The 12641-nt window shown below is 38.6% G+C and overlaps 1 protein-coding gene across 13 annotated transcripts in view; it reads left to right on the forward strand.

Annotated features, from left to right (window-relative positions):
• LOC104146904 (neutral amino acid transporter 9) overlaps positions 1-12641 on the forward strand; it is a 52425-nt gene that overhangs the window by 34110 nt on the left and 5674 nt on the right. For 11 of the 13 annotated variants that reach the window (XM_068927271.1, XM_068927275.1, XM_068927272.1 and 8 more), the window contains 3 exons: positions 3676-3789; positions 5237-5385; positions 11264-11353. In XM_068927271.1, the coding sequence (XP_068783372.1) occupies positions 3676-3789; positions 5237-5385; positions 11264-11353 (353 nt within the window). Of the gene's footprint in view, positions 1-3675; positions 3790-5236; positions 5386-8653; positions 10272-11263; positions 11354-12641 lie in introns of those variants that run through there. The other 2 variants (XM_068927281.1, XM_068927284.1) reach the window with 2 other exon arrangements.

Here is a 12641-nt window from a genome sequence, read left to right on the forward strand (position 1 = left end):
AGCTGCTGGACCAGGTAGGAGGTTTACATATGTTACAGATGCTCCCAATCTCTGTGAAAGGCATGGTTTTGAAGACAGTTGTTTCTTATATATTTAAATCAATAAAATGCTTTCGTTATATCAGTATCTCACGGGGAGTCAGATGGAAACCCCATTTTTAATGGATAAACATGTTAACAAGTCACTTTAATTGGAATTCTGTTAAAAGATATAGGACCTGACAAGCTGGAAAAGTACTGTTTTAGTTTGAAAAAAAACTTGCTGAAATTTGTGATCATAAGAACTACTTTTTGGGGAGGGATAAAAAAGTAAGAGAAACAGTTATATTCCTTTTATGGAGTCAAAAATCCAAAACAACAGCAGCTTCCATTCTGGTCACAGAGAGGTATGTATCACTGCTCAAAGTTAGAACATGCATTGGAGGAGGAGTCCTATGGCTACTGTTTCAGTACAGTGGAGTAGGTGTAAAAGGAGCAATGAGCAAAATACTCTAGAATAAGCCAAATATCAGCATCACAGCCTGAAGAAGCCCCGTGAGCATGGTTCTTAGTCTGCAGTTCAGTGTTTCGTTCCACTACTGTTAAGTAATGTTCTCTTTATTCCTCTCTCCCACTGCTGTCCTGTTGTATTTGTCAGCAGAAGTGTCTGTGCAACCACACAATGAACTAGTTTGGAAGCTGACTGGGTAGCAAATGAACCTGGGCAGAAAAGGTGATACGTTTTTTCACGTGATTTACTTCTGTGATCAGGTTCCCTGAGCAGCTGTCCAAATGCTTGTGTAAGCCCAGTGCAGGAATGAGAGGAAAGACTAGGAGGACACTCAATGTATGCTATTGCTGTCACCTAGCAGTTGTTTGTGAAGCTACTCAAGGAAAAGCCAGTGGGCAAGGGTGGCAGAGGGGGCTGTTTTTGTCCAGGTGGTAACTGCAGAAGGCATGGGACTGTGCGTTCTTTTCTACTTTCTGCGAAATAGAAACACCATTTATTTGGTCCAAATAGAGTGAGCTTCCCCTGATGCTACCCTACTGTCAGTTTCTCTTTCCAGCCCAAATAGTGCACAGGGTTGTGCTTCTTGGTGAACTAATTTTTTATCATCCTGTTAGATTTTATCACTTGGCATTGAAACTGGAACACGTGAAGGCCCTTTGTACAATATGGACAGAGTCCTGTTGAGATATTACAGAGGCAGCACCTATCTTTCCAAAAGCAACCAACCTGAAATGAGATGATCCAAAGCTGCTACTTCTAATATGATAACAATTGCTATGGACTAATAAAGCCTGCTCCACCGAACAAGTGACTCTACAAACTAACTTTAACCGTGCTGCTGAGGAAAAAAACAAGCTCTTATGCCCATGACGTGCAGTAGGGAAAACAAGGCTTGAAAGTTGCCTGTTCTTTTCAGCATTGCACAGGAAATACCTGTAGAGAAGCAGCAGAACCTACACTGTGCTGCTTCCAGTCCTGTGCAACAGGCCTAACGTCTGCCTGGATGCTCATCCATGAGTTGTGATATGAAGTCTTGTACTTTCAGAGCTCTTTTCAGGTTAGCGCCATCTGATTTATCAGACTCATGCTTTTGTTAGAGCTGATTTCTGCCTTTGTTCTGCTGCTGCCGCCAGCCTCAGTCGCCCAATTTTCTGTTCCTCCAGAGGTGCTTAAACAGTGCCCTGTGCATCTCACCAGAACAGCCTCTGGTCAGCAGTAGCTGTAGCTGTTATATATCCTCCCAGGTCCACCTCAAAATCTGCCTCTTACTTCACGCATACTTGACAAGGGCTTGGCAAGTTGTGACCCTTAGGAACAGTGACCATATCATATGCACTGCATGTTGTCCTTACTTCCCTTCCACTCTGATCACCTGTATCCTTGCTTCTTTCAACTGTCTGTTTTATATTTGATTCTTATGTTGTAAAGTCTTAGGTGCAAGGGCAGTCATGTTCTATCTATTGAGACAGTTTCTACCACAGTGGTGCACACTCTGGCTATAAACATCTTTAAAATAGACAAATGGGATTATTGCTGTGTTATTTAAAAAATAATCCTTTTATCTCTCTCCATGTACCCTAGGGTTTTATCTGGAATTATACTATCTAAATAGTATTTATAGTTAAGGTCTTTAGAGAGCGAACTCAGGTCTCCTGAACAGTAGTCAAAAGGTGTTCTTGTTAAACATGCTTGTGTGTGGGTGCGGCGCGCGCACCCACACCCACCCACCCACCCACGTTTGTACAAAGGTAACTGTCTTAGCAGCTTCTTTCTTATGCGGAAATGGATGTTTGCAAGGGAGCTGATGGATGTTTGAGCAAAGATAAATTCAGGTTGAGTTGCCGTTACTACCTTTCTTGTTGCTTGTGGAAATCAAAATCTGGGCGTTCTTTGTATTACGGTGGCTCCTGAGGTCAAAGCCATGTTGTTTTCTGTGCTATAAAGATACATGATCAAAATTATCCCTGCATTTAGTTTTGTTACAGAGTAGAACAGGTACTCTTAAACTGTGGGAACGTGAACTGGCTAGTGTAATCAGAGGTAATAGCATACCCACTGTCTACCGTTAATCAATTCTAATCCAGAGGAAGTGGCATGAATTTCCTTCCCTTTCAGATGACTTTCCTTCATAACTGCAAGTATTTGCCACAGCAAAGATAATTTGACGCTTGCCTCTAATGCTTATATGCAGGCCTTGCACAATAACAACTGTGAGTTACTGTGCATTTTGCATAAGAAACTGCAATCTTTATGCACAAGGAATACACCTAAACTATCTAATTTAAAGCAAGTGAAAACGGATTCTGTCAGATGATGTGCCTTTAGAGGGTCTTGGGTGCATTTTGAAAAAATGTAGGTTTCTGTAATACAGTTAAATATGGATTTAGGACCCTAGCTTCAGCACTCATGCCTGAAAATCTCTGACTGTCATTTAATGCACTTATCTGGGATGTTTATATAAATTCAGTAATAGAGTAGATAGGCAAATTTAAATAGAAGAGTCATTATAAGATACAGTAAGGAAGCTAAAGGACATAGATATACTCCTGTCTGTACCCATCCCTTTCTGTTTTATTTGGTTTTTTATTTGTATTTTTATGTAATGGTGTATTAGCTATGTCTTCCATTATCTCAGCATTCATACAGATGCCTGCCATATTAGTTTCTGTTTTGGAGACCACACGTATGTGTAGATCATCCTCTTGGGTTTCAAAGCAGCTCGTTAAACGTGTCCTTTGTTATATCTGCATTTGGGTATGCTGATGTCTTTAATTGCAAGATTTTAGTCCTGACAAGAAGTTTAACATACGGCATTGATGGGCTTTCGGTCTGTCAGAGCTGTCTCTGTGTCCCAGTGCTCTTAGTAATAATAGGTGAATGTAAGGAAGCAGAGACTGTTTTTTTGTTTTAATAACTTGTGTATGTCTGTGAGTCCAGCAATAACGTGCTGCATCTATTGACAGCTGTTTCTTACTGTCTTTTCTGTATGTAGATAGATAAATAATAGTTGTCTGGCTCCACTTTGGAGTATCTTCTTGCAGCTTTCTGACCTGATCCAAGACCAAATTTGAAGTCCCCGCTCAAGTAAATCTTCTGTTTAACACAACAGAAATCTTCAAGACATTTTTATTTTTGCCTCTTTTGTTATGTCAGTGCTGGCGAAAACAAGATTTTATTTCTCCTCAGGTGAGAGACCTCTCTGTTGCTTATTTCCTGGTGGGATTAACATATCTATATGTTGGAGTGATAATTTTTGCATCTTTTCCTTCCCCACCATTATCCAAAGAATGTATAGAACAGGTAAGATGCTTTATTACACTATATATTCATCCTTGACCTTTTAATAAATATGTATTTAAAAAAAAAAAAAAAACCTGCTACTGTTTTTTGCTTTATGACTCACTCTGGCAGACGTGCCCGTTCTTGATTCTGGTCAGTTGCCTCGCGCCTTATGGGCGCTATCACAAGTACATAAGTAATGCTAGTGTTATCTCATTAGCATTCATGTCTGCTTGCCAGTTGTTCTATAAAAACAAATGTTAAATAAATGCTCTGTGAAAGTGGTCAAGAAAGGACTGACATGAACAAATGAACAGTTCAAGCTTTAATTTTTTTAGTTACTTTAATCCTGGAAAGTATTAAGTATTATGGGTATACTGAATTCTGTGTGCAGTGACCAGTCTTAGTCATCACTGGGACTAGTTGCAGGTGCTCAAAATTAGAAACATAGAGTGAATGCTGGCCCTTTTAGACAGGAATTGGGTTCCTCGTTGTGAACAGGTGTGGAGTCTACTACTATGTTGGGCCTTGCCAGCAAAGTTCTTTAGATGCTAGATAGTACACACATGTAACACCACTATTAAGGCTATTAAACTCTAATCAGCCTACAGGCAAGGCTGATTGCCATGCCCTAAGCTTCTTCAAAGACAAAAGTTATCAATTTGTGATTCATTTTACTAGCTGTTCCACATCACTTGCATAATATTTACCCAAAAAGCGACATTTAAAGGCTTCCTCTAACTGAAGGTCAGTAAGAACTGATACTGTTTTCAACCATGAAATGATTGTATGAGCCACTTGATTTCAGCCCATGAGATTATTTCAACAGTTAAATAATAGATGATAAACCTTTCTCTTTAACTTTGTCTGTAATTATATATATATATATAATATAACTATATATAGTAATATATACACACACATATATAGTAATATATATGTGTATATATTACTATATATGTAATATATAATGTAACTAAATAGTTATGGAGCTGTGCATATATTCCCATGATATCTAAGTTTTATGTATTCTGTTTTTTAGGGGTTTCCACTTGTAGCGTATGTTCCATTCCTCACTTATATAAGATCCAGTTTTACTAATTAAATAACATTTTTAATATCTAGAGATGATGTGATGGATAATAGGAGCATATGAATTCATTTGCCTAAGAAATCAAGTGGCCGTTCCACAGCCTTGATTATTTAAGGGTGTTGAGAAGAAGAAAATAATTCTATCTTTAACGCTAACATAAAAGATGACATTTATCCTTTAATATTCAAGAATTAGGGGGTATTTGGTAGTATAATGATAGCAAAGGAGAGAGACAGAGAGAGAACATTACATTTTATGGAGTTGATTTGGGAATCGTAATTGTTTGGTATTATTCTTCTTTCTTGCACGTAGCTATTAAGCGGATAGGAGTTATCCAGTCACCATTGATAAATGTGACATTATTCCTGTGTTTAGAATTTTCTAGATAATTTTCCCAGCAATGACATCATGTCATTTGTTGCAAGAATATTCCTGCTGTTCCAGATGATGACTGTATACCCACTGTTGGGCTATCTGGCACGAGTTCAGCTATTAGGACAAGTTTTTGGAAATGTTTACCCAAGGTAAGAAGTCTACCCTTTGACAAGAGCTTGGCACACTTTCTTAACTGGCCTCCTGTTTGTTGCCAAAAATTTGGCTGAGCTCTCAGGGGTTTCCTTTGCAGCATTAGGTACGTTTCAAAAGCTAATTTCACAATGTTTGTGGAGTCAAGGAATGAATAGGTGTGTAAAACGAACTCTTGCCTGCAGATCAGGACTGCTACAGCTTCGCAGAGCAGAATGGAGGATTCTTTCGTTGCGACTGAATGTTTTTTCAATAAACATAGGAATTTTGTCAACACAGTTCCTTTGTGTCAAGCATTTATACGGCAGAAGAAAAGTTGTACAGAAAGAAATCTCTTTGTTCTGTTCAGAAACCTTTCATCAAGTAGTCTTTAAATTGTGAAGGGCATGCACATATTCACTCTGCAGGTTAAGCTTTTAGGGTACAATATGCCCTTTCTGGTGGGGCGTTACTTTGTAATCATCCTTCTGTTTTTAAACAGAGCTAATAGCTAAGTGAGTTGTTAGCTGTGATACCTAGATTGGTGCTCTACTTACAAAAATAGTTTTTCACATGCTAATTTTAGAGATGGGCTCCACCCTTGCATTTGAACGTTGTGTGAACTCCAGGGAAGAGCTGATCCAGATCTCAATTTTAGATTTTTTTTTTAAATAAAACGTAGGATGTTGTATATTTGGAGTATTGTCTGACTTCGTCACAGCTGAGAAGTTGGCATTTATCTCTAAGTGAGTTTCTTATTTTATATTGTGAATTACTGTTGATGGAGGGGAGGAAAACAATACCCCAAGAAGAAATGTATGTTTCCTCTTTGGCATCAGCAGGAGCATACAGGTCTGGGAGGAGGCTGTCAAAAATTTCAGGTTTCTTCTGGATCCTAAAATATGTATGCAAAGGTCTAGAAATGGGATGTCTAAAATTAGGCAACAAAATAAGTGCCTGCTTTTTTTGATGCTAAATTGTAAGCAATTCAGCATTAAGGAGATAGTTAGGAACTGCTGCAGGTTACCTTTGGAAACAAGGCCATTGATTTAAGTGCTAAACATGGATTTCACAGCCACTGAAAAATAGTCATGTTCTTTATATTCTATAGATGTGCCTCTTCCTATCTCCTCCCTCCAGTTACTCATTGACAGGAATGGTTTTCATTTCCCTCATGCTCTCTCCTAGAATATACAGCTTCCCACCAGTCTCTGCTCAGGTTATCTCAAGTTTACTGTTTTAAGCTTTCATGATTTCACCATTGTGATGATACAGATGCTTGGTTCTTGTCTACAGGTCCTTGTGGGGTAGCTCCACTCACTTTTTTGTTTGTGTATTTGTTTTAAAGGGAGCTATTTAAAGTTAAATTGCTCCCAGCCTATGCCTATGGTGGTGAGGTAGTACATTCTGTCTATCTCTGTGTGTCTGTCTCTTGGACGCCAGACTTTCCAAACATGTAGCACAAAATCCACTCAACTAATCCCCAAGCTCCAGCTTCTGTATATTTACAGCCAGAGAAGGTCAGCCCTTGGTTTTCCCATGCAATAGGGAGTAACTGAACGCTGGTAGCAAGCACAGGACCTGCTTCTGGGAGGAAATGCCTGACTGATTTAAGAACTCTGCTGGTGAAGACTTACTACCTGATTGAGAAATATTTATTTTGATGATTGTCTGTTTTTTCACTAGGAGCTGAAGCTGATGAAGGTACTTTAGCAGCACTGTATTTATATCACCTTTTTAGTACGAATTTCAGTATTCTGGGTTTTTCTGTCACTAGCTCGTCTAGAAAATCCCCTTTGAGAAAAGCAGGACCATGGCTCCAGTGTCTGTCGGAGGGAGCCTGTGAATGCACTGCTCTGTTCGTCACCTGTCACCAGCTAAATCCTACTACAGGCCATTCTAGAGCTCTGGTGGTCCCTGTGCAGGATTCCCATGCTTCCAGAAGAACTCTTTCGATGTTTTCATATTCATGTCATTTCTCTGCTATTCTATCAGACTGACAGCCGGGAGCTAAGCAGATCTCCCATAGCTCTCAGTTTTTGTGGGGAAACTTTTTGCAAATATAAAGGAGTAGCTCCTGTTGACACAAACTGATGCCTCATTGAGGAGCCTGTTGATCCACCCTAAAGAACCTACCTGGCAATAAGAAGTTTTATGGCTTTTACGTATGAAAAAGTGCTCTCCACCAGTAACTGTAGATATTTGGCTTCTTTTATGAAAATCATCAATGTCAAGGGCTAAGGGTTCTCAGGCAACAAGAAGACTGACCAGCAAAGGCTCAAGCTTTGGCTCTTAGGCGTGTGCATTGGGTGTGTGTATGGAGGGAGGTGAAAATTTGTGTATAAATAAGGAACAAAAAGGATAAGGCAAGAGAAGAGAGGCAGAACATGAGATTCCATGCCTCCTTCTCGTAAGGATTAAAAAAACGAAAACACTTTAAAATCTTGTCTTCTCTTATGACTGATTCTGGATGTTTGCGTGATTTTCTGCCTTTTGCTTTTAATCTCTGGCCGTGGAAGTAGTGTGCAGGATGTTCACTGATGGTGCATCCACCCGTCTGTGTATGTAGCACGTGTGACAATATGCTGATTTCATACTGACTGCGTGTTTGAGGATCTCTTTTACTTGGCAACTTAGCCTTGTTTAACCCCACCATGACTCAACATGTGAAATCACGTGTATTTCAACAATTCCATCCTCCTTATATTAAATTTCCTTTGCAGCCGAAAGAATGCTATAGATCTACCTTCTATCTATAATTGTCTATTTCTTCCTCTTAAAAAAAAAAAAAAAAAAAAATCTTTTGGACTCAGTCCCTGTGGTAAACTTTCTTATCTTCATTGTTAAGCTCTGAGTTGTTCTGTATGGACACACTGCAGGTTTCACATTAACTGGAAGCTCCCTCATATTAAAAGCCAAACTTCTTTCATATGAACAGTTGTTTGCAGGTGTGGGTACCTGCTGTTGCTATGGATGGAGTCAAGGGATGGTACTTTAGGCGTCAGCTGGAACAGTTGAACTCTGGATTGATGCATGTTAAAGCTGGCTGTTGACTGAATAGCTTGATCACACATGTGTTGCAGGGCTGCCAGATAATTTTTATTTCCTAGCAGTGATTTTATTGCTCAGATCAGTTTGGTTCTTTGCTTTAACTCCTTTCGTATGTATTTGTCATTGGATATGATGAAGAGCTAAGCTATTAGTTTGCTGCTTTGTAGTTCTTAGCCTTGACAATTGGCCTACCCAAGGCTATTTCTAATGAAAACAGCGTCCTGTTTCATATCGTAGCTTTTGCAGGCAGGCCATGGATTACAGCTGGATGATAATGAGGAACCATTTCTTCAACTCTAGAAGAGCCTTTCTTGCCTGAAAACTGATCCCCAAGTCTTCTGTCCCACACTCTTTAGCTATTTTACCGTGCTGCTGACAACGCACTGACAATGCAACAGTGCTGCAACAAAGCTTTGCTGTGCTTAGCCGTGTTATAACTTACTTCTCTGTAGTCTTGTGTGACCAAAGAAGCTCATTTTTTCAAACATCAAAGCTTAGGCAGAAGATGCATGTTTTTTCTTCAAAAAGAACTGAAGCTCTGATATTTCACATTGTGGGTCAGCTGAACAGGTACAGCTTGTCTGAAGCAGAGAGGAAATAAGTAGGATTGTATGTCCTCCAGAGGCAAGCCTGTGATGCTGCTTTCAAAGAGCCCAACTGGTCTAAATTCCACCTCTTGACAGAGAATCAACTTTCTCTTATGAGAACAAAATCCACCCCTGCCCCAGGAAGAAGGATTCTCCTTGCTGTTGTGTACCAGTGTCAAACTCTCTGCCTGCCTTAAAGGCATATGCATGCATAGACATGCTGGACACAGTAGTCTTCTGACTGTTATCACAAAATCTGCTGCTTTTCTGTGCTTCTAACAAAAGACTTGAGATAAAAGTTAAGCACCTTGATTGCTTCTTTCATTTTGCATGATGGGTGCCAGTGGCGATCACAGCATAGAAAATGACATACTGGGACAGAATCCAAGGATTGTTTATTTTCTTATTCTCTCTCTGGTGCTGTGAAAGATGACCAAAATGTCCTATATTGGGAAACTGCTTTCTTTTCTAAAGTATGTATGCAATGGCATCATTTAACGGGTGACTTGGGGCCAGAGGCATGTGGTTTATCTGCTGCGCTCTTATGTGACTGTGGATCTTCTTGGATGTATAGAAAGCTAATGTATTGTTGTTGTTGGCTCTTGGCTACCGTGATATTTGTGTCAGAGAATTCCCTTGATTAATTATATGCTGTGTATAAAATACTTTGTACCAATCGGTTTTTTAAACTTTTTTTTTTTAACATCTTGTTCTGAAAGATAAAATAAATTGATGGGAGGAAATCACTTGGCTTTCTTAAAAGATTGTCCTCCCTTCGCTCCATGGTAGCCCAGCAGACCTGCCAGTTCTCCTGCAGATGTATTTCTTCTGATGCAATGAAATTAATTTCTGCTGTTTGTATGCATGTTTAGCTATTTGTTCTTCACCTAGCTTCATCTTGCACCTTACCTGCTGTGGTTTATAGCCTTTGACTCATGTCAGTTGAGTGAGATTTTCAGGAAGAATTTTTTTCTTTTTTTTTGATTCAGTCACCTTTCAAAAATTGTCACCTAAATCATCCTGATTTGTTTTCTTCCATGCTTTCCTGTTTCCCATATTGTTAAGTTGTGTGTTCACCCTGTGACTCCATGCTGAGTCTAGCATTTTTAATTTCCTTGCTTCTGACTTGAGGGTGTTTAAAATCAGTTTCTTATTTCTTTCTTTAAATCCTCCCTCCCTAGGATTTCACTTCACAGTTTTCGTCATGATTATCCTTTGAGGATGCTGAAGTTAATTAAATGTATATGGTCACTGCCACTTAACGGCTTAGCTGTAGTTACTACTGCCCTAGGAGAGTATTTGATGTAGCAAACCCTCCAGCGGTCTTTTGGCATGCCAGGTTGTCTCTGGACTGCCATCGATCTGAAAGGTCAACTGTGCAGTGAGGAAAACCAGCAACATTTGGGAAAACTTTGGGGGAGGAGTTCTCCCCCAAACAGCTGAATGGCCGAAATATCTCACTGTTTTCTGTTGTATTTCCTGACTTTACCTTATGTTAAGGTGAGTCAACATTTTATATTCTCTGAAGAAAAGTGATGTTCTGAGTCTGAGCTCTGTACATAATCACTACACTAAGCTGGTCCCATGCATTAAAAGCTGGTTGTGGAGAACGAAAACCCTCTTTTTTTTTTTTTTTTTTAATCCTTAACACAAAAAGGAAAGCAGCAGGAAATTATTTATAAAAACAAAATCAACAAAAGTTCTAGTATAAGTAGTATGTAGGTCATTCATTAAATTAGGTCCAACATCCTAAATGTTTGTCCTCTTAGCAAAATATATTAGGGGCCAAATATTAACATTTTTATTATTGTTTTATGTCATGCTTTCCACTCAGTAATGTATCCTTTCTTTTCCTCTGGTTTCCATTAGTTCACTTTGACCAACTCGGATCATTCTCTGGAACAAGCTATTTCTTTCTTGTGGGAATTAAGTTACACAGTATTGTTTCTTTGGTATTTGAATATCCATCTGAAATATTTGAGTGCTGTGTACCACGTATGGTGTTTTCAGAAGAATTGCCAAATTACACATACTTGCTCCTTAAGAATATTTTGAGTCCAAACACTAGATATTTAGAGTTTGGCACTCAGAATATTCAGTAGATGTCCTATTAAAGATAATTAATTTCACAGCAAACATAAGTCATACAAATGGCAACACCATCTATGTACCAGTTAAATGTTAATGTAAATGAAGGATGATAGTCTTATTCTGTAATAACAGAGCACAAATTTTAACACTGTTTCCTAACCTCTCTTAGTGTTTTCCATGTGCTGGTCCTGAACATAGCAATTGTAGGAGCTGGAGTAGCAATGGCAAGGTTTTATCCAAATATAGGAGGTATCATAAGGTAAGCGTTGCTTTCACATTGAATTTACCTGTGGTGTTACTACATGTTTACCTCTCTGAGTTGAAAAGGAACTAGAAGTGTATTCATATTTTGTGGGGCCTATGCTTTTGTAAGTTGTAAATAATGACTTAAGATCCAAGTGATCAGCTCTGATAAGCAGCTATCTGTAATTGTGACTTTGTATCTGAGGTGACTGGGATGATTCCTCAAGTTCACTGAAGCCTTATCTGAGGATCTTGTAATTATCCAGGCTAAGGAATATTGTGTCAGTATAAAAGCTGTTCAGTTACCATGTGGTTTCTCTCAGTTTTTCTTTTAAGGCCATTTGAAGTTGATTTGAAAGTCCGTGGTAAAAATCCAAGCAAACAAAGAACTCCAAAGGGAAAGCTAACATAAAAATCATTCTACATCTTGTCTTAAATTCACCACGTTTATATACACCTAGATTTTCTATATAATTGAGAAATATTAGAGGAAATGAATCAGTTTTATTTTCTATGTTTGACAACACTGTATAGGTAGTCATTTTCATTTATTGCTGGTTTGCTTCTTTTCTACAGCAAATGGGAGAGAGAGTTATGTAAAAATATAGAAATCTACGATTATAAAACCACAATGACAGGCGTGGATCTAACCACTTTAGCAAACTAATTTACTTTTGCTCAGTAGCTGATCTTTGAGTTTTTTCTCCATCTCTTCTTTTTGTTGTTGTTCTTATTTTAGTGGAAACTTTCTTACTCCAGTAATAGAGAGGGTCCAGTTATTAATTGCAAATAAATAATATGCAATACATTTTTCTGTTTACAAAATGGTCCTGACTTCTGCTAATCTATTGATTATGCATTGTAATCAAACACTTTGAACAATGAATTTTCAGCTGATAAACTGTCTATATACAACCTAACTTACATATTTGCCTTTTCTGTTGTGCAGGTGGTTACTCAATGCTGTAATGTTTCCACTGTCTGAAGGGACAGTTCAAATGTTTGAAATAACAAATGATTTTAGTTAATAATGCACATTTGGCTGCATTATAGCTTAGTAGGTGGAAACTCACAATAGGGAGAATAACACGAAGGTTTTGGTAAGCAAAGGAGTGGTTGTAAGAGCAGTTGAATGTTTCAGTAGCTGTGATTATTCACATTACCAGGAGGGGCATGTGGATTTTTTTCAGGTCTGGAAAATGATTTGTTAGGAGTCCCGACAGTAAAGGATGCTTAACAAAGGATGCACTGTCTAGACTTTTTGTGTTGTATGTTGACAGATTTCCCAAAAGAAAGTAAAAACA

This window comes from Struthio camelus, chromosome Z, assembly GCF_040807025.1.
Source record: "Struthio camelus isolate bStrCam1 chromosome Z, bStrCam1.hap1, whole genome shotgun sequence".
NCBI lineage: Eukaryota > Metazoa > Chordata > Aves > Struthioniformes > Struthionidae > Struthio > Struthio camelus.